We start from the raw sequence: 23,227 nt of genomic DNA on the forward strand, positions 1-23,227 counted from the left end.
ATTTTAAGCACAAATCTAAACCAACCGTCTAAAAATTTTACATCCGTCAATAACCCGTCACAGTTAAGTAGACAGCACGTCAAACGGATTGCATACCAGCGAGGTACCTTTTGATTCGCCCGGGTTATTCATTCATTTACTCATTCTTCATGAATCATCCGTCCCTTTCCTTTTCGACGGATATGAAAATGACGGATATAACTTAAAATAAAATTAGGCGGTGTCTGCAGGAATCGGGGCCAATAGCAACCACACATAAAAAAATCAAATATTCTTCGTGTAGAGCTAATTTGTATAATAAACATATACATACATATATCTCCCTAGCATTATCGCGTTATTCACAGGGTCCGCTTTCATACCTGAACATTTGACAGGTCCGGTTTTTTACAGAAGCGACTGCATGTCTGACCTTCCAACCCGCGAAGGGAAAATCAGCCCAATACAGGTTAGGTCACATACCTACCTCCGAAAATGTGAATAAACATTTATACTTATATTTTTAATTAATATCATTTCCACAAAAGTATCTTCGTTCTAAATTGTAATGAAGATTGAAGGATAACTTTGTTAGAAAACTACAGTTTGAATTTGATTATCTACAAAATGAATTGCAAGAATCGTATTTATTTCATTATGTATTCAGAAATAGTTTGTACAATATATAGTAAAATGTTGATTCCAAATTGAGGATCGCAATATTTTTATCTTATTTTTTATACCTACAATATACGTAAACAGGGGATTTCTTCCCTATTCAAATTTCATTGAGTGTTATTATACCTACTTTATTGTTTTTTTGGACAAGTACAAATAGAAATTCTGTCATTTTTTTAAATAACTACGTGTTGAAAATTATACTAAGATAAGTACCTATAATGTCTCGTGCCGACGGGGCGGCAACTAAAAGAAGATTTATCTACAATAGCAGAAAAGAGACGGAACGTTTCGTTTTGGCCTTGCATTCTGTTTATCTCCACGCGTCACGCCAAACGGGTATCCAGAGCCGGTCTTAGTATCTAGACTTTCAATTACCTAAATATTTTTCATCGCTCTGAACAATAATAATTATAAGCAGCTACTGTAAGATGAAATAAAATCAATCAGCCAAATCCCGGCTGTTAAATTTTTAATATTTGAGTTAAATAATCCATCGCAAAACAAAAAAAAGAACATGAGTTCTGCGACGGATATTCCACTTGATATTAACTAGGAATCATGGTCTCAATCATCCCCTTCAGTATTGGTTACGATGTCACTAACACCCTGTATTGTTTAATCACTAATTTGTACTGAACTAGATATTCTTTGTAATAGTAAGTACTAAATAAAACTTAAACTAAGAAAATGTAAACTTCATACAGCTGCCATTCTCTGAATATACCTATATTTCATCAAGTTTATTGACGCTAAGAAGCGTAAATAAGTATGCGATATATTACTTCTATAGTAATTATCTAAGTTATCGTGATTGATGTATTTATTCTCTTTGAAATCTTTTTCATATTACCTGTTAACCGTTAAGATGTGAAAGTCATAATAATTACGTCGTGCTGACCAACTTCGTTGTAAGTGTTGAATTGGAATACAAAACTTGCCTTGTGGGTAGAAATTATTGTAGTTGCCGGCGCTACCTGACACGCTGGCTTAATGAAAGATGTACTGATAACGGTGCTTTTATTAGTGGTTGCGCGTGATTAAGGCCGGCGTACGTAAACATACAAAAACATAGGAACAATTGTGCGGTGAACATCATGATCGCATATGTAGTGTTCATTCATATCTTAATGAAATATAGTACTCGTGACCGTACTATATTTCATAATATGTACATATACAATTTGCAACCATGTCACATTAAATTTTCGGACAAATTAAACCGTAAGTGTCCCTAAATTTCAAATATGATAGTGCGACAGGGTTTTAAAGTGGGTACACGATATTGCTCATGACTGTACCTAAACGAAGAAAAGTAGTACGTAAAGAAAGCAGTATCTCCTCGAAAAACATCCAGGCGCTCAAGCCTTATCGCGGAGTACCAAAGTCAGTGATGTCTTGTCTTCCTAACTGCCCCAAGAATTCAGGCTCTTTACTGCCTACAGCTGCATTTTGTTCCCTGCCCACGAGGAAAATCCATCGTACGGAGGTACTTTGAAACTCCCACGCGAGGAACCAGAAGCGGGTGTGGTTGCCACACCCTAATCACTATCGTCTTCTCGATGCGCTCTTCCAGTGCGGCAAAACGGGACTTGAAATCTAGCAAACATCTAGCAATTATCTTGCAACTAGCTGCAACACGGTCTCTTTTATTTACCGCACCTTTTGAACGCACTCAGCGAAGGCTCCGAGAATATATTTCTGCATAACTTGCAGTTGATCGTACAGGTCGGCACTTCATGATAGTTTTCGAAAGGTGGATTTCGAATTTTGTCCGCTCAGGTCGTGCAAAAATTACCTGTACCAAAGGCAACGTCAATTTATTTTTATTTATAGATATTTTCCTTAATAAAAGAATTAGAAATACCATGACATTTTCCGTGAAATAGAAAGACATACTGTCATTCTGTCCAATGTCTTTCTGAGTATGAATCTTTTAACAATAGCAAAAGTGTCCAAGTCTGGATAGAAGTTAGAACTTATGAAGGCGCTTGAATGCCTTGAATATTTAAAAGTCAACGTCAGTTTTCCTTTTATACCCATCCACGATAAATAAATAAATTCTAAAGTATATAAGTAAATGTTCTCGAGTTTGTCTCTGTATCCATACGGGAACCTCATTTTTCAGCGACCTTTTCTCTCGGATACAATTTAGCAGTCACTGACTGCTATACAATGAACTATTCAAAATGTATCTTTTTTGTATGCAATAGTCAGATGTATTTGCCTGTATGTAGATACATAGATGCGATACAATAGCAAATGGGTGTGTTAGTTTTTTCTCTTTTATGGTTTTCGTTTTTCAACATCTCCATAAAGTATTCGAACTCATGAAATTTTGTTGAAATTCCTTTTGATACACAACTATCAATGGAAATTCCTAATCAACTATGCTTCCTAAGTACTTACTTGACTAAATATTCCTGTTTTCTTTGGCTGAGAAAAAAATAGAAGTAATAAAAATACTTGCATCATTTTACACGACGAGGATAAAAGCTGAGATAAAAGACGTAACTTTTCACTGTGTTAAGTATATTTATAACATAAAAAATAGTTACTTGTACCAGTGTTTTTTGATATAAGTTATTTGAACTAATTGATCGGGCAGATGGAGAAAGCGTAGAACTCGAATATAGTTTATTGTTGTTAATTAGTATAATAAAGTCTCATCGACAAAGTCGTTGTCCAGTTAGTTATAGGTTCTTTATTAGTATTGTCTATTGTGTGATGTTTCGATCAAAATACCAAGCTACCAGTCAAGCAAGCGAGCAAGTGTTTGTTACCGCCTTAGGTATGTGTGCTGCAAGACGGGAGATGTAGACAAATACTGATTGGCGGACTTAGTCATCTTGGCAGTCAATCGGGAGAGGTCCGGTCTTACCGCCCAGACAGGCGGTGACAAGAACTGGCGCGCAGACTGTTGGTACTAACTATTGAGCGTGAAAAAGTTGTCTGAGATCGATCAATGGTTCCCTCTGCATGATTATTCCATTATGGACGGATCAGCTTGATATATTATGCATTGAATACTTATCGGAGTTTTGTTTGTAGGTAGTAGCGACGTACGTGGCAGCTAACTCATCACTGCAGTTCATCAAAGACCGTCCCATTCACTGGGCCGGCGGGAGGCTCACGCCGCCCCCGGACACACCTGAATGCGGTTTCGACGGCTCCCTGTGTCCCGACAACTGTAAGTTTGCCTCGTTTTCCTTACCTGTAATAACTATGTACTGAAAGACCTTTGCGATCGCAGATGCTTTCCGGAAGTTACGGAATTTGGTGTCATTTATTGTATGTACCTATAAAAAATGTGACGTGGTAATCTTAGAATTTATCGTTTCATGTGTTCGACCATTTCATGAAATGGTCATATTTCATGAAATAACCAATTCCACAAAAAGATTCTGTAAAAAACTAGCCAAGTCTCGATGGAGCTGTCTGTTTATCTCTCAAAAGTAATGAAATCTAGACAAAGTCGTGCCAAGTCTAACTGCGATTTCATTTTTATTACTATAATTAATGTTGTGTGATTTGGCCGTTGAACATTACTGGAAAACATACTCGAATTTTTTTTTTATTGATATGAATGTTTTGAATGTTTCATATTGAATGTTTTATTTCACTTCTTTTTTTTGAAACGTAGGTACACAAAAAAAAAACATATTTATTTATTGATTTATTTTATTAGATTTTCTTATTTGACAGTTTTTTTATTTTTAGGAGTAGCTTTTTATTGTTACAAATCTTTCTTTTCTCTTTTCCCGGTTCTGATTCTTGCACAGTTGCAACAGTTTTTCCTATTGCCCATTCGCGTTCATTATTTATTCTTTTAGACGGTTTAATTTCTGAAAGTTTGGCACGGTATTTACCCCTAAGCCGGTTGTATTCGGTGATGGCTGAAGCTTGAGCTTTTATACTCTTGAAGTCAACATTTATGAGGTGCACTCCATGAAGATTGGCTTGGCCACAAGAGAATATGGAGGTGCCAATGTCCATGAGGGCATTGTTTAGACTTAGACCTTGGCTCTTGTGAATTGTTAGGGCATACGCCATACAGATTGGGAATTGTTCTCTGCACACGTTAAATTTTGACTTAATAGGCAAAATAATTCGTGAACCAAATTATTAGCGAATTTTATATGATCCCATATAGCCTGTATGATCCCACTGCTGAGCAAAGGCCTCCCTCACGTCAAGTGGGACGCTATAGGCTAGATTAAATTAGAAGATGTGTCCCACTACGCAGAATTTTTGCAATGACAGTCGACTTTTTTATGTACCAATAGTAAAGATATGCTCATACAGCTGACACCAGCTGAGGGTTCTTCATCAGATACTTCAGACCTTCGATTTTTGACATTAAATGAAGCGGCCCACCAAGTTGAATATTTGCTTCCCGCTCGACTTGGCGGGGGCACTGCCGTGCCCCCCGACTTAAGCAGACCACATCGTTTAAACGTGAAACTTTAATGATATTTTAATCCACGTTTGGCCATATAGGTAGGCGGTGTTCACGCTTGTGGTGTAATAAAAATGCGAATAAGAACTGTTGCCCGTTAGTCGATACATTTCTTGGGTTCAAAATTATTTACCTAATCGATGCTATCCATGTTGAATTGTACAATTACATTGATTAATCGATAATTGATTGTAATCTCAATCAATTACTAAATATAACGATTATATCGATACAATCGACTGATGAATTCGACAAAATTGACTGAAATCGACTAAAATTGCTGAAATTGACTAAAATTCACTGGAATGGAGTAAAATTGACTGGAATCGATTGAATATGGAAAGATCAATATCGATAGTATCGATCGGCACATCGATATTTAGATTATTTAGGGGCTCTATAATCTATAATTGTACAATAACTATATACATTTGTTTCACTGCACTTGTGTGTTCCATTTGCTAATTATTATTCGCTTTTACAACAGAATAATTGTCCGCCGCCATGATGAAAAACAAATACAAAGAAAACAAAGGTGGATAATGTTATTTTACGATATGATTGCCAACGTTTGGCCATATCATGAAGTAATCATGCATTTAGTTGCTCATGTCGTTACGTTTCGTTACGTTTTGTGTTCATTGATCTGGCCAAACTACATCATGATCTGGCCAACGTCGAGTGCTACATTTTATTTAATAAAATACGACCATTTCTAAAATGATCGAGAATATCATAAAACGATCAGTTCGAACATCTGGCCACGACATGTATATATTATTATAGGTATACCTATATAAACAGTCTTTTTCATGCGAAGTTGAAAAATATTGTACGCTCTTTATTGCAACGTTGCGTTGTTCAAAAAAATCAGCAGAAAGAAGTTGATTTCTCACAGTAAAATGGTTTAGAGAGATTTTGTGTTATATACTTTCGTCACCAACTTTTTTTTGTCATTTAACTTCAAAAGATTAAATTGATGAGGAGTCCTTCTTACACACCGATATGGAACACTGATTATTTTTTGTACAAAAGACGAGTAGGAACTAAAAAATATGTTTAGGTGCCTAAACGCAACGGGCCATATCGTTTATATATACCAAATAGAGATAGTGTACTCGATAAAAATGGGCGAAGTTATTCAATATTTTCGTTCAGTCATGTGTGGAGCGAGCGAGACATATAAACATTTTATGGCCAGCGGTGTCTCTTGAGATTCTCAAGTGTGTATTTGTGTACATTATGAGACATGCCAACAAAATGATTTATGAAAGGTTACAAATACAAGCTTTTAGTTAGTCAAACACTATAACGTCGTTACACGCAACTATTTGAAATCCAGGTAAAAATTGAGACTACATATTTTACCTGGACTGAAACTAGCGTGTCTTTTGCATACCCAATTACTCTAGCCATAGAGGCAGCCAAAATCAGCTCGCGACGTCAAACACTACAGGACCATGATACCGACCCCGCCGGCGCGCGGCGTGGTCGACGATTTCCCTCAATCAGCGCTTATCGCTATCGATCCTGGGTCGATTAATTCTTTCAAATATTTTTCCTCTCAGACGACGCCCTGAGCCGAGATTCGCGCCCAACTGGGCACCCTCAGGCCTGTTGTCTTAAACGTTGTACCGGGTGAGAGACTTCAGCGCTCCCTATTTGTTCGGCCAACTAGTTAATGCCATCTGCTGCAAATCTACAATAAGTCACTACAAAAAAAATGTCTTTTGCGAGGTTTTGTTAACAAAAAATCAAATCTGCATTCATGTTTCAAAAAAGCGCTAGCGAAGTAAATGATAACACAAAAGTAGAACGATGTCGCGATGACGTACTAGACAGGGCCCTAGTAGACCGGCGCGCGTTTTAATCATTTATATTTTTTGTTGAATAATATTTCCAATTTCACATGCGAGCTTAGTTAAGTTTGTCGATATAGGAGATGGCTCTTAAAAGTGATCTAGGTGAAATTACAACGAGAGCGGACATCTTTTGAATCGATAATCTTTTCTTTTACAGACAAGTCACGTAGTTCCTTTTAGAAGTTTTCCCTATTCTTTCATGCAATTATACGCTGGTCTATTCGTCTGTAGGGTATATTAATGCATGGCAGATTTATTAAATATTTCTGAGGTTATAATAGGGGAATGTTTTGTACCATACTCGGATGGATTTCAATAAAATTTGTTAATAAGTAATACCTATTTATCTGCACCTATTTCAGTGATGACACACATCGTAAAATTTCTATATAGGCCAATGTTTACTCTCTTGGAATACGATTTTTTACTAAATAATATTAACAACTTTTTTGCCTGGAGACAGTTTGCCAGACGTTTTTCCGATGTAATCGATAAGATAGCTAACAAGATTAAACAAACATTTGATGGAGATTGCTTTTGAGTTGGGAGTAAACGTAGCTTTGTAGAATAAACAATCGCGGTTCACGGTAAACACTAATTAATGCTACGCAATTTCAGCACACAAGAACATTGAAAATGTAAGCGTGTGTTCATACGTGACATGCGTAGGTTGGAATATGACGAACGTATCCGAAGATAGCTGGTAGTAAAACTCCATTCGCGTTCTTGTGAGAAACTGGGTGCCGTGAAAATCGTATTACAGGCCTGTAAAAAATTACCCCTTCTAATATCGGAGCCTGAATGGCGTCTGGCGTGTTTTAGCGTGAAATTACCTTTTATTATCGAGATGTACTTTATTTTGACAGTACCAACTGCTTTCACGATGTTTTCTTTGGTATGACTCTTGACATTTGTAAAAAACATGCATAGGTATTTGTAAATATTTGTAACTTTCGCTAAAGTTTCATTACTCATGGAATTTCCAACTAAAATTCTTATTCGCAAGAAACAACCACGTCTGCTTCTAATTTCCATATTACAGGAGGGTTCAGGAAACATATTATTAGAATTTGGGTCCGGAAAATGTATATTTATATGACTCTAGTCGCCTCTTTGAAGAAGCAATCTCTATGAATTGCTAAATTCACAGTAAAGTTGTCTGTCCGACATATAAATGAATCTAACATTTTCATCGTTTTGTTACAGCGTTACCAGTCTACGCGATACTGAGCATAGTATTGAGTTCTGTTGTAGTGATTTTGGCAATACTATCGGTTTTCATTTACAGGTTAGTAATAACTAATAATTATTCCGTTAGGTGTACTTAGTATATGTTATAAACCCGATCCAGAATGGATATAAGGCCAAAACGCTTATTATTATTCGAAAGATACATAGCCTAATAATACACATCCCAATATTGGGCAAAGGCACATCCTGGACACTTTACTCACTCAAGGGACACTTGCATTATACTGATTATTTTTATATCAACAATCTTGAACTTGGCTTAATATTTGTCATTCTTTAAGAGTTATATTTCCATGAAATTCTTATCAGCAAATGCGTTACATATATCTGCAAATCTTGTTTCAGTGTTATTATCGATATTACATCTTCGGATCGGGAAAATGCTGTAATGTGAAATACGTATTCGCTTGTTTATTATCATATACTTGAAAAAGTACTCCATTTCCATATGAGTTCTGAGATGTAGATAAATACCTAGTTTTCATAGAAACCCAAAGTATGTCGCGAGCTTCTTCTCTTCTAAAGGTTTCAAAGAGAGAGTCTACCGAAAATAAGTCGCTTTTGTTAACGCTACGATAGCAAAAATAATGAAAAATGCAATGGTTGTCATTTCAAATTCGTTTCACGTTGGTGATTTTCAAGGCTGAAGATTTTCAAAACTTTATAGTTCTAGTAAATTTGGAACCATATTGCAGACATTACAAACTGGAAGCCGAGATAGCAATGATGACGTGGCGAGTGAGCTGGAGCGACGTGTTACAACCGGGCGGTCGATTGAGGGGCAGCATGCATTCGCTCGCTCGACGATACAGTACCGGGGTGAGCAATAACTACACATTTAACTCTCTCTTCCTCCTTTCTTACTCTCATGTTATCTACCTGTGACTTATTTGCTGGAGTCGCGTCACAAGATAAATTTCAATGCTTTTGTGGTGTACGTGACGACGAATAAGCTTCATTCGGGAGGACTTCGGGCTGAAGGGCGTAGTGTATCGCCGTTTTCGTGGATGATCATCACAAAATGTGACACAAAATGTATTTATATACCTGGTTTTCTATTTATGGTGTTTTTATTTCTATATTTGTACTTAAATTAAGGTATTTATTGTATGGGCCTTTGTAACCCGCAATAAATGGTTTTATTATTATAATGAACTCCAAGTGTAAATCTTCAAAATTGAGCGCTTAGCGATATATCTATTTATATATCGTAGCATATTTGCATTGCCATTGAGCTGGCTGATGAAGACCACGGAAAAGAAAATTTGTTTTATAAACAATTGATACAAGTTTTTCAAGGAAGTTCGGATAAAGGTATTTGTGCCATCCTTTGTCCATAATGAGTCGATCGAAGACATTACCCTCATAAATTGGCACCCTGTGAATCGTAACGTTGTCTTTATTGTCCTACAAATATGTTCCTTCGCTTTCTGTTTCTGGTTCATTAGTTTCACATTGTTCTGTATTATCTACGTAGGTACTTAGTAACAGATAAATTGTTATTTCTAATTTGGTAGAAAAAAACGTGGGTTTAAGCACAAGTAATAATTTTTACTTTAACAAATAATGTTTATACTTTTATAATTTAGTATCTACGTACTAAAGATGAAAGATATTTTTTTTGTACAACGTGTTTAATCCTTTAATTCTTAAGAGTATTTTCCTCTCTCTACAAATGATCGGCTTATCAGAACTGAATTATTCATTATATTTGTTTTAGAAATATTTGAATACCTAAAGTTATGAGGAATCGACTTTGTAGCAGTGTAGTTCAGCACGATTCATTTATTAAATCGTTAGTTTGTTGAATTTCGCAGACGGCGTACTCAGACGAGGCAACATCTTTGGCGGGGGACAGACAGGTTTACGCCCCTTGCGGTTTCTATAAAGGCTGTCGCGTTGCTATCAAGAAGGTGGACAAACAGCGAATTGATTTAACCCGGCCACTGCTTCTGGAACTCAAGAAGATGAAAGATTTGGAACACGATCATTTGGCGAGGTTTTACGGCGCGTGTGTGGATCCGCCTCATTGCTGCTTGCTAACGGAATACTGTCCCAAAGGATCATTGCAGGATATCTTGGAGAACGAACAAATAAAGCTAGACTGGATGTTCAAAGTTAGCCTCATGCATGATATTGTGAGGGTAAGTCAATGTTAGGTTAAATAGATGGTGTAAAATATTAACAACCCACTGCAGGGCTAATTATTCTTCCCTCCCTTTCTTCCACTCTTTATTCTTGGTCTTTCTCTTAACAAATACATTAGGAATATTAAGAATTTTCGGAACCACAACTGGTACATGATATGAATCACAATTGGTTGTTGTATATCGTACTTATAATACAGTAATTAATTAACTTTGTTTTCATTTCACCCGTGCTCACACATGCACACACTCGTCTCGGGTTGACAAGAGCTGCTGGTTCAAATCCCGCCCGAGTCAGACTTTTTGAATTTAATTTTCTCTTTATAATAGGTACTTCAGCTTCCTACAAATTGCTACATAATTGATGAGCGCTCCTATTTGAATTCGAGCATTTTCAGTGTTCTGTATACACTCGTATAATTTTGTTAAGCTTCTGAAATGAACCAGTGTTTTTAATTGTTTACTCATCATTTACTCACGCGCATTTTATCGCAACATCCAGCTACCTAATTTCCGGAATCTACCCTGTAATTTCGTTCTATGTAATTATTGTTAACCTAATTGTCATTGTACAGGGTATGCATTATCTACATGGCACGGATATACGATCCCATGGGGCGTTAAAATCAAGTAATTGCGTCGTTGATTCCCGCTTTGTTTTGAAGATAACCGATTTTGGCATACACGCCCTCCGCACTTCAGAGAAGGACGCCCGGGCTCATAGCTATTGGACACGTGAGTAATATTGTCAACCCGTGCCTATTATTTGCTAACTATAATTGCGCCCCAGTGGGCTTTGTGTAACCGCGCATACAAATGTAGTTCGTTACTTGAATAGTATTTATCTCATGATCAAATTCAAAGCATATTATTATGTTCACGAGGTTTGATCACATTAAATACCGAATATGATTGAAACCGATCCTTTGTTCGAAACTATACCTCTTGACTTGACACTGCTTTTTTATTAGGGCTACTATGGACCGCACCGGAGCTACTCCGCATGACAGACCCTCCGCCAGAAGGTACACAGAAAGGCGACGTGTATTCCTTCGGCATCATCATGCATGAGATTGTCAATAGGCAAGGCGCGTTCTGGCTCGGACCTGGCATTGAAATGGCGCCGAAAGGTTAGTAAACCTTAATTTTGTTATTACAAATTTTATTCATCTATCACAACGTGTCAATCAAAACAAAAAAAAAAATATTCTGGAGAGTTGGATTATGTAGCTGTTTTTTGGCAATGATATACTTAGATTAATTTCCACCTAGGTTTTGGAATACATACGTCATAGGCCATAGGTAACTATGGTAATTTTTCATTTTTACTTAGACTATTTTTGTACACATTTTCGAAATTCTAAGGACATTGCGAATGGCATGTGCGATTGCAGTTGGCTTTTGCGAAGTTGCGACCAGCGAGTGAAATTGCTGTTTGATTGGTGACTCGATTTGGGAAATGTCAATATTCTCTATTCTTTTGACGCAGAGATAATCGAAACGGTCATAGCGAGTGGGTTGCGACCCAACACGTCTCACCACCGGTCCAGCGAGGCAGACGACGCCACCGAGCTGATGCGCCGCTGCTGGGCCGAGGAGTCTGCCGAGCGCCCAGACTTCGGACACTTAAAGGGAGCCATACGCCGTCTCAACAAGTAATGTTTATGTACCATACATACTACTTTTCCTCTTGCTCACTATGCCTTTTGCGAAATCATGGTTTTTCTTCGTTGATAACTTTATTTACCAGAATTTTACAAAATAATATTTATCTGACGCAGATAACGAGAGAGCTTGAAGAGGTTTTATAGGATAAAGTACAAGTAAAAAAATTACGATCTCGTGATTTGTAGGAAATACTTTTCTTTATACTTTTGTCTTCTTGATGTTTAAAGTTCTGAAATTTTCTATTGAATGGTCGGGGATAGTAAAAAGTTATTTTTTTCTTACAGAACTCTCTCGCTTAAGCCTTTAAGCGATTGTGCTGAGCGTTTATTCATTGCGTAATTTAGCACGTGAAAGTTGAAGCGACATTAGATATTCAAGTAGGTTAAATTTCCTAAAGTACTATATTTTTCTTCAACAGGACCCAAGAAAGCAGTAATATCCTGGATAATTTACTTTCACGTATGGAGCAGTACGCTAATAATTTGGAGTCTTTAGTTAGTGAGCGCACGCAAGACTATTTGGAAGAAAAGAAAAAATGCGAAGAGCTGCTTTATCAATTACTACCCAAGTAAGTTTATTTCCTGCTGAACGATTCCGATAGCTATTCTTGTGATTTCGGCCATGATCTTTGTTATGTTAAAAGTAAGCAATTAGTACCTACATGACTTAAACAAAAAATATAAACTTCAAACATAAAGGCAAAATTTGTCGGACAACTTGTAAACCTATTATTTCGTTCGTGTTTAGGTCCGTGGCCTCGCAACTGATCAACGGCCAATCCGTTGTAGCTGAAACGTTTGAGCAGGTCACCATATATTTCTCGGATATCGTTGGCTTCACTGCTCTCTCCGCTACTTCGACGCCGATGCAAGTTGTAGACCTCCTTAACGATCTCTACACTTGTTTTGATTCAATAGTCGAAAACTATGACGTTTACAAGGTAAGTTAAAGGTATAAGTTTTTCGAACTTCTTGCCATCGATCGTGGTGAAAGTGTTCGTCAATCTGTCAGTGTAATTTTTTGCAAATCGCTCATGTGTTCCCTACTATACGCAGTCTATCACAAATTAATATTCACTCTTTTATAGTAAAACACAACAATACAAAGCGTCATAAGTATGAAAAATAATATTTATTGATGTACATAAGTTTTATGTATTATGTAATCTTTTTGCAGACACCATCAAAATATTCGTCTATGTTCTCGAGCCACGAACAAATTCAATTTTGTAGCGACCCGCGCATGTCGATCCAATTAAATTAGGTTACTAGCCACTCGCCTATACCTTATTAAGTTACATTCACTGGTCAGGCGGACTTATCAAACTCAGACTTTTCAGAAATAGGGATATAAAAGCCATAAGTACCTGTTAAAACCAATTTTAGTAGGTGCCTATTTCAAACGGGTTACTTAATTTGATTAAACCTGGTTAGTTTACTGACGTGTCTATCTATCAGTCATACAATAATTTCAGCATAGGTGTTCCGATGTATGTTTTGGTTTTTTAAATAAGTAGTTGCTCTTGCCGTAAGACTGAAGTTTTATATTTCAATTTAAAGATTAATATTGTATAACATTTTCCCGGATCAACGATTATTATACAGGTGTACTAACAACAGCAACAGCAAACGTATGGAACGGTGAATAATTAAAAAAAAACACCAAAATTAAATTGAATTTTCTGACAGGAAAATCTACTTATAGCAACTCAGAATCATGGTTTGAATCATCCTTGAAGTTTTCGTTACGGTGTCACTAACAAAACGGGTAAACGTATGGCCCGTTATGGCTACATCTACGTGCTTGTACGAGGTGTAAGTGACATCGTAACAAACTTTGAGAGGGATGATTCATCTCATGATTGTGAGTAAATAACAAGTGGAATTTTCCATCGCAAGAGTATCGAATTGAAAAAAAAAACAACATGAATTTTCGACGGGCAATTCAACTTGAATCATGAGCTAAATCATCCCCATCAGTATTCGGTACGGTGTCACTAACACTCTGTATTTTGTTATTATAGTCGCGAGTTCCACCACGGTGGGGACACACCACAAAAATCTTTTTATGATCCCTAGTTTGGTTGGTCTAATAGCTGAATGCCGACTTTCTGCAAAATGTCTACTAATATAAATCTTGATACAACTTATCGCACTATGCCAACTTTTTCTAATTTAAGTACTAGATATCGCTGCGTGCCGACAATCTCATATTTTCGTAAAATTTACATCGCACTATGACAACTTTCCTAATTTTTAGAGTCTTACCCGTATATGTATGCCAATTACTAGTACAATGAAAGACATAATTGTAGAATATTTTTTATTTCATACTTTTATAAAAAACTAAAAGAATGACTGCTAAGTCTATCCAAACATTGTCCTACATCAATTAGTCCATCTAAATAATCCTGTGTTATTTTTGTTATCCGTTCATCAGTAACTTTTTCATTGACCGTTTCTTATCGTCCGCAAGTAAGATGAACCATGCTTCGGGGGACATGTTTAGATGTCGGTCCCGTCTAGTTTACACGTACCTACTTAAGTAAGTATGTAGTCGTTCATCATCATCATCAATTTAAGAGCCACGCTCTTGTAGGTGCAGCATTTTCCATGCTACTTTTTTAGGGAAAAATAGGGCAGTGGTTTCCCTCTTGCCTTCCGCCCCGCAGTACTGCGTCTGACGCAAGTGGGATGGCGCCCAGAGTAGTCTGTTACAAAGCCATACTGGGACTCCTGTCCTCAGCCTCTGAATAGTACTGACAGTTACTGCTGTTCCAGGTTACAGTCCCTGTGACTTGCCCCTTCCGTACTGTATTGCCGTACCGATGGCTCCCATCTTCGCCTCCGCAACCGTTGAGGTCTTCACCCGTATCCCTGGGCAAGGGTTCTACGTTATACCCCGTAGGTCTGGGTCCCTATTCGAACTCAGCCACCATTTCACTCCGGCGTACTGAAGTAAGAGGCGCCCGCCCCCTCGGCAAGGACGCGCCGAACAGGAATTGCCCCAGTGGAGGGCAGAGAAGATGACTCTGTCCCCCCTGAGGCCGGGTTAATGGTCTTGTATGGAACTAAGACCAAAGGCAGTCGCAAGGTCGGTTAAATTTGCTGGTATAGAGTTGATATTACCGTTCACCTTACAACTTGTCTTTTAAAATAGCAATAATAGTACGTACATTATCAAAACAATACAAATGAAATTATGTTATTGTTGTGTTACTTAGAAATAGAAAGAATAAAAATAATTATCGGATGCAATAAAAAATGTATTACTGTCTTACGAAAGTATGTTAGAAAAGAACAAATTTTACGTTTTTAAAAATAATAAAAGTTCAGGGGGTTATATAGGCCACATTGACACATTTAATCTAAAATTGCGCACATAAAAATAAGTGCGCAATGTCAACAAATGTTGGTTTTTGGATGTGTGTGACCTTATTTTCTTTGATTCTGACCTTGACACTTGCTTTGGAGATATCAAAAAGAAACTGACATGTCTAGTTAGCTAGTCAATATCGACGTGAAGTTTAAATTGGGCCGTCCTAGCCACGTACGACGTCCAATTTGCCTAGCCCCTTCCATTTCAGTCTATGAATACACGCTACCATAATAAATAACTAATGTCACCAAGCTTTTCCGGATTTCTAACAACAATTTTTAAAGCGCTTCCTCACGGTGCGATGCAATTCGTGCGATATCCAGTCAAGCGACGATTTTCAGTATAGGGTAGATGGCAGCCTAAGTAAATTATACTTTTTGCAAAATGTCAAAACGTGATTGAAATAATGATTTACCACTTCGTAAAAAATGGTCAAACGTCTTGTTACCTGTGCGGTCTAATACCTACTAGTAACCTTACCTTAAAGTCGCACACCCACGCGATATCCGATCTCGATGTAATGTAGGTAGATCCTTACATGAATATCTGAAGTAATGTTTTTATTTATTTATAAAAGATACACTAAAGGATTAAATAATAAAACACTCAGTAAAATAGACGTTACAATAGGAATTTGACACGCAACAATTATAGGTAAAAACTGACCTGATAACCTGAAAATTTTAAACTATGCTGGAGGACATAAATATTTTTAAATCTTATCCCTATACTGTCCTAGAGAATTGAAAAATAATGTAAATGTTGACGTTATAGGTGGAGACTATAGGCGACGCGTACATGGTGGTGTCTGGGCTGCCGGAGCGCAACGGGACGAGACACGCATGCGAGGTGGCCCGCATGTCCTTAGCGCTGCTCGACGCTGTGCGTCGGTTCCGCATCAGGCACCGGCCCCATGACCAGCTCAAGCTTCGGATCGGATTGCATACTGGTAAGAAAATAGTTAAGGAACAAGTACGTTTTTTTGCGTTTCCGGCCAAGTAAAAAAAGAAAAAAAAAATCGAGATCGGCGGGATTTTTCAACTGTCACGGTTGCTCTTGTATTATTTCCATCTTTGTTAACATTGTGTAATGCTTTTAGAGCTCGAGATACATGTTTACAAGTATTACACAGTTACTTATATAGGGGTGTATTCTCTTCAGTAAGTCCTTGTAGCATGAGTGCTGCCAACAGTTCATCGTCTACTTCTTTCCCAATATCTCGTAACTGTTGAGCTACTTTTAATATTTGGGTAACATGGTCCTGCATACAGGTTAATTGCTCTAACTTAAAGCTTACAAGTTGTCCCAGTAATCGACATCTGTTTATAACCCCTTGGTCACAATTATCTTTTAGTGTTTCCCACACTTCCTTAGTAGTTTTCGCTTCTCTGACATGCACTAGTAAATCAGTCAAATCAATCAATCAAATCAATCAAGATTGATTATTGATTATCATGAGGCAGATCTTAGCGCAAGCTTTCTGATCTCTCTTCGTCGCCTCTACGTCTGTGGCAGCTGGTATAGTTATAACATAGCTCCATAGGTCGTCGTGTACTAGTTACATCTATGTGAAATAGTTCGAAGATCCTTGTAGTTTATGAATTCAGGGGCTATTACTACTGATGCTCATTTTACCTGTTCATCCCAATTATTCTTGGTGTGTAACTATCTCGGTCCATAGAAACTTACGACAGATGCGGCGCTCATAACCTCTGGCAGTATAGCAGAGTTCTGTAGTTAACACACAGTAAAGTTAATATATAAAATAGGTATATTTTATAGGAGATTACAAATTAAGGAGTGACATCTCAGCTAAAGGAAAAACAAACTGTAAAAAGAACACATACGATAGTTAATATCAAGATATAGGTCCCGGCAAACTTCTTGAGCATCGACCTTGACTGCGCACAACCGAATTTTAGATCTCTTTGGTGGTGCGGTACGGGGCGCGGGGGTGGGTGAGTCCCGCATTGACCGGCTATTGGTAGATCAGTCGATACTTCCCCCGCGCACTGTGTCTTCGTCCCTTTGACTCCCGAATACACTTGCGTGCAGTGAAACTGTCACGTTTTTGTGATTGCTCTTTTGTTGGATTTTTTTGTTATTGCTCATTTTTTTAAGTTTATGAATTAGTTACTAGCACGAGGTCTATGTCTACAGATCCAAAACCTAGCACTAGCTCTGGTATTGCTGGTTTCAACCTCATGGAAGGAATATTATACTTACCTGAGATTAGCTTTTTATTAAATATAATAATATAATATAAGTTTTAATAAACTATAATAATATAAGTTTAGTTTTATTTACATAATTAAATAATATAATAATTAGTTTTTTTTTAATGAAGTTAAGAAAATAATCAAAAGTTCATGTTTTTTGCACGGAAGTGTACGTGCGCGAACTTTCCCCCACTACGACACTCGATGCTCAAGAAGTTTGCCGGGAGTTATACGAAACCTAACCGGCCAGTCGACGTTGAATCTCTTTCAACTCGTAATCGATCTATTTTCACAACATAATTATCAGTTAAAATCCTCCATTCAATGACACGTCAATTCGGTCATAAACGAAAGATTGATTGTGGTAAGAATTTAAAATTCGCAATTTTAACTCTCCTTGTACAATTTTCTGTTTATCAATAGAAATGCAGCTTATTCATTAAGTAGAGAGTTTTATAGAAAAAAAAAATACACGCCGGACACTTTTTTCTATTCAGTAGTACTTTTCCTGATTAGTTCCAGCCCTTAGATTATACAAATAGTCAGCAACATTGTTTTAAATCCCTGTTTTCGTTATACCCAGCGGGTTCGTCAAATTCTGATGATGAATATAAATAAATCCTACCCCCGAATCTTATTATACTTATACCAAGAGACCTAATTTTCCATTCTAGGTAATTGTATAAGTGAATGAAGTAGGTATCTTAATTTTCAGCCTAAAGCTGGTGACTATTATCTGACTGTCAACACTTAGAATAGATGTTGTGTTGAATAAAAATAAACTTGCTTAACAAGTCAGTCAATTACATAAAATTACTAAATCTTTTAAGGGGCAATGTATACATTTTTACAATAAGATTCCCATTGACATTCAGAATTTGCCTTTCAACTGTTTTAAAACAGTAGTTAAACAAAAACTTTACAAAAAAGGTTATTATAAATAGAAGGTGATTATTTCTAAATATTTTTTTAATAATTATTTAGAAGATACGAATACATGGGATTAACTGTCTGAGAAAATTACTCAATTGTATACCAATATTTTATGTTTATTTTTATTTTTTAAAGAACGTAGGGCCCTGTGCCGAGGTATTTCTTGTAGCTTCTTTTCCCCGGCTATACAGGTTGTGAGAAGCTGCAGTAGTTTTAGGCGGATGAGACGTTCGTTATGTAAAAATTGACGATTCAAAGTGTAACTATGTTACCTACTGAATAAAGATATTTTTGAATTTGAATTTGAATAGATCACCGTTGAATTTGTGTTGCGTTACATTTCTTGTTAGATCTCCCTGACCCAGAAAAACGTAAGAGGTAGGTAACATAATAATGCTTTCTGCTCTCGAGAGTGTGAAATCCTTTAAGGGATTAGGTACAAATGCCTCATAATAGAAAGATAATGCGTGAGATGAGCAGAAACAAAAATATTTCCCGCGCAGCTCCAATATTATTTTGTTCTGTTATCCCGCACCAAATTCATTTACGGAAGGCTTAAGCTCGTCTGGACGAATTCATGCCAATATTCTTAGTCAGAATCATCGACTGGAGTCCTGAAATTCAAAATAGACTCTACAAAGAAAGCCAGAGCCTTACCTAGATAATATTTCGTTCCCAATGATCAACGATTGCAGTCTTAAATTAGCAAAGTTTTGAACTAAACTAATCATAAATGTGTATTTTGCTGCTAACTCTATAACGTGAAATAAAATTAATACTACCTGTAAAATTAATGTACCTACGTACCTGTATGTTGAGGAGCTTGACAACAAGTCCCTCTAAAAAGGTTCACTAACAATCCCGCACTCGCGGTTCACCACAAGAACTGCTAGTTAGACAAAGAGTAATGTTGTTAACCGTTATTTATATAATGTTTTGTATACAGTCTGGCCAAACCTAATTTTAGAGTAAATTTGTTCCAAGATCAAACTAATTTAACCGGAGTGCCGTGGAGCTAATCAGTTTTCCCAAACTAAGTTTATTATTAATATAATAATTATAAATCATTGTAACTAAGTATATCATCCGCTAGAGGGGAACGAATTCTAAAATAAAACAGAATTTTCATCATGTCGTGTTATAAACATAGTAGCAGCGCACACAGATTTGGGTGGCATATTTCACTGAATCGCAATCCATGATACCATTCCGTCTCAATTCATCCACTCAAATCACAAGGTGAAAACGGCAAGTTCACTTCATGGCTCATTTGAGGGAACAGAATACATTTCTTTATTCATGCAACTTGAAGAGTAATGAGGCGAGTGAAGCTGAAATATACCCCTTGAATGTAAATAAAATACGAGGTCGTGTTGGTACACAGCCCCGTAGTAGATCGTAAAAAATGAAATATCATTTGGTGCAGAACATGATAGGAAGTAGGTTAACACTGCGTTGGTGATAAAGAGCATGGCATACCTACACTTGACGTTCGTGCTCCTGAAAGTTATGTACATAACCTTAGGTTTACACATTAAATATACAGTCTCTAAAATGAGGGCCATCTATCAAGCGTTTTATGATGGATGAATTGCTCTGAATTATAAATTAATCTCATTAATCCGCACCATGATAAATAAAGTACTCTTCGAAATTTTTCATTGTCAAGTAGTATCCTATGTATTTTTTGGTACTGTATTTATTGTGTTTCTACAATGGTCACGCGCTATGGTTGACATAAATCAAATGCAGTCCATGTCTGGAGCCAGTCTGAATACACTACGTGGAGTAACTGGATTAAACATCGCAAAAAGGACTATATTCCGTGTAAACATCCATCCATATTAGTCCGAACGTTTGGTAGTTTTACCTGGAAAGTTGATCGGGAGTTTTGAAAATTGGATTTTCTAGATTTCGACATGCTCTTTCGGAAATTCTACTTAAAAGTGGTTGTAATTGACTTATAAACTATCAATTTACCAGGTCCCTGCGTCGCTGGTGTGGTCGGACTCAAGATGCCTCGCTACTGTCTCTTCGGTGACACGGTGAACACGGCGTCGCGTATGGAATCCAACGGGGAAGCTCTCAAAATCCACGTCTCTCCCACCACCAAGGAATTGCTGGATTCCTTTGGAACTTTCCATTTGGAATGTAGAGGAGAGGTTGCAATGAAGGTAAGGTATTGAAATGAAAAATGATCACATTTCTATCTTGTAGTTCATATTGTTAAACTTTTTATTTTCTTTACAGGGTAAAGGAATTCTAGTCACGTATTGGTTATTAGGCGAAAAAATCGACCCAAATGCTTCTAAAGAAAGACCTTATTTAGCAAAAAGTCAAACTTCGTCAGTTGAAATCGGATCGTTGTCGCACTTAACTCCGTTCCGAAGTCGGTTGGACCAGGGATCTAGGTCGTCAAGCCGCCGAGGTTCAGGAATATTCGCGCAGAAATCTACAGATGTCGTTAAATTAGAAAAAGAAGCTCAACCATTGCTACAAAATTTAAAGATCCAAAGGCAACATTCTGATCCTACCGAACCATCGCATTCAGTATCCAACGGAATGCAGGATTTGGCGGATACAGACAAACTAAGTATGTCAAATTCCATCTCACTGAATGTACATTCTTTGAACCATTCCTCAGTAACTCAGGGCAGTCAACCGAAGGTGAAGCTTAAGGATTGCCAGGTGAACTCGATGGGAAATCACAAGTCCAATAAAATAGGCAATAATAATTGGATTCCAAAGATACCGACCGCCAGCTCGTTCGACAATGGATCCAAGAAAAATAACGAACGTTTGAAAGACTACAGCAGCGTCCCATTGCTCTCAAAAGCTGACACGCCAAATGATTCAATAGTTTAAAGTCACATATTCTGCAATGAAAGGGTCTGGTGACACAAAGGTTTGGCACAGAATATTTCTTTCCTACAAAATTTCGTATCGGTGGTGTAACTTCTACGATACATTAAATGGAAAATGTCAGTGTTTGATGTTAGTAAATTTTATTGTACCTATCTCAATCCTCGACAAAATAGTTGTCGTTTCTCCGCACTGTGTACCATTCCTGACATTCCTAAGAGGAGCTTCATTGTTTAAGACTATCCTGCCATGAGTGTGATACTTTTTGATAGAGTCTTCAAATTGGGCATCGAAGTTATGGCATTCGATTAGGCTGGCTCTTTTAAAATATTGGTCTATGTTAAAGTACTTAAGAATAGTATTTATTAATGTATCAGTGATGAGACTAGGTTGTATATAAAGTACTTAAGTGTTTATTTATTGTAAATAATATGTCTGTTATATTAAAATCACTAGACATTGATTGCACGAGAAAAATATAAAGGTATACCTACTGTACACATAAATTAACATTCAAATGAAATGTCTATTTTCGATGCGATTTAGTATTCAATGTATTACCTACTGACAGTTACTTGGTGGTTAAAGAATTTAACAACTTACTTGTAAGATAGCGCTATTACTTGTGCATTTATCTATTACATTACGTCACGTATTACATAGCAGACGTGGTCGATTTACTTGTATGTTACACCTCTACACGTTCTAGACTAGTACGAGTATTTCACAATATTTAAATATCGATGTACCGTTATACCTGCTACAGATATAATATTTAATGTCGTTGATCATTGTGAATTTTAATAGCGCTTTTAGGAATACCAATATTATATTTTGAATAGATGTTACGTGATGAAAAAATATCAATAATGTTCAGTATTTACTGTTACAAGTCATATTCAAAGTTATAACGGTGTTAAATAGAAACTTTGATTAGTTCTAAATGGTTGTTGTGATCTTTCTGATTGTAAGTTATAAAAGTACTATAAATGTATGTAGCAAAAATATGATGAAAATAAATGTTTGAAAAACATTATAGCAAATATAAAGAGTGAGAATAGAAACACGACTTTTATTTGAACAAGGATACGTGAAAGACACGGCATGGGTCGATTACGCAATTACTACAAGGGTCAAGTTAAGGAATACTCATGTTAACCATTCACTTGGGAGGATTAAAATGACCACATCGAAGCAATTCATCTAAGAAAGCAATATTGCTATTTGACATTTGTTTGCATTGCGCACTTACTTTTATAGGGGCTTCTTCCAAAATAAACAAAATTTGGTATGGCGGCCATCTTGTTTTTCCGCCATTTTGTTTTTTTTTCACCGGCGATTGGATTTAATCAATTTAAATACGTTTTGTGAAAGAAAAATTGCTCCAGGTTTTATAGTTTTGCCAGGCCATAGGGTGTCTCCCTGATGCTGACCAGTTTTCGAAGGTCTGGTTGTTTTTTCGGGACTTAGAGACCGATCCGATCAATTTGACCTTACAAACGCACTAGTCGCCCCTACGATTTTTGGAAATTCCCCTCGATTTCTCTGGTCTGCCATCCTCAGGCCCTGACTTCCTTGACATGGGACCACCTTGGGTATATCTCCTTTCGAACAAAAAAATAATTATCAAAATCGATTCATATACGACGAAGTTATGCCCGAACAAACATAAAAAAAATATACGGTCGAATTGAGAACCTCCTCTTTTTTTGAAGTCAACAAAAAGTTGGTGGTCCACGGAGGTGTACCACGACCAACACAGGGCTTTTTGGACAGAACGTTTGGCAAGAC

At 37.0% G+C, this 23,227-nt stretch overlaps 1 protein-coding gene across 7 annotated transcripts in view; it reads left to right on the forward strand.

The window, feature by feature from the left end:
• The window catches only part of LOC126380289 (atrial natriuretic peptide receptor 1), a 206,382-nt gene extending 183,882 nt beyond the window's left edge, over window positions 1-22,500 (forward strand). For all 7 annotated transcript variants that reach the window (XM_050029595.1, XM_050029597.1, XM_050029598.1 and 4 more), the window contains 12 exons: window positions 3,709-3,847; window positions 8,185-8,266; window positions 8,925-9,048; window positions 10,047-10,373; window positions 10,952-11,111; window positions 11,348-11,506; window positions 11,866-12,031; window positions 12,463-12,612; window positions 12,792-12,984; window positions 16,197-16,371; window positions 20,558-20,748; window positions 20,825-22,500. In XM_050029595.1, the coding sequence (XP_049885552.1) occupies window positions 3,709-3,847; window positions 8,185-8,266; window positions 8,925-9,048; window positions 10,047-10,373; window positions 10,952-11,111; window positions 11,348-11,506; window positions 11,866-12,031; window positions 12,463-12,612; window positions 12,792-12,984; window positions 16,197-16,371; window positions 20,558-20,748; window positions 20,825-21,439 (2,481 nt within the window). In that variant the 3' untranslated portion in view covers window positions 21,440-22,500. The remainder of the gene's footprint in view (window positions 1-3,708; window positions 3,848-8,184; window positions 8,267-8,924; window positions 9,049-10,046; window positions 10,374-10,951; window positions 11,112-11,347; window positions 11,507-11,865; window positions 12,032-12,462; window positions 12,613-12,791; window positions 12,985-16,196; window positions 16,372-20,557; window positions 20,749-20,824) is intronic.
• Window positions 22,501-23,227: the final 727 nt, after the last annotated feature.

Source organism: Pectinophora gossypiella, chromosome Z (genome assembly GCF_024362695.1).
Source record: "Pectinophora gossypiella chromosome Z, ilPecGoss1.1, whole genome shotgun sequence".
Lineage (NCBI taxonomy): Eukaryota > Metazoa > Arthropoda > Insecta > Lepidoptera > Gelechiidae > Pectinophora > Pectinophora gossypiella.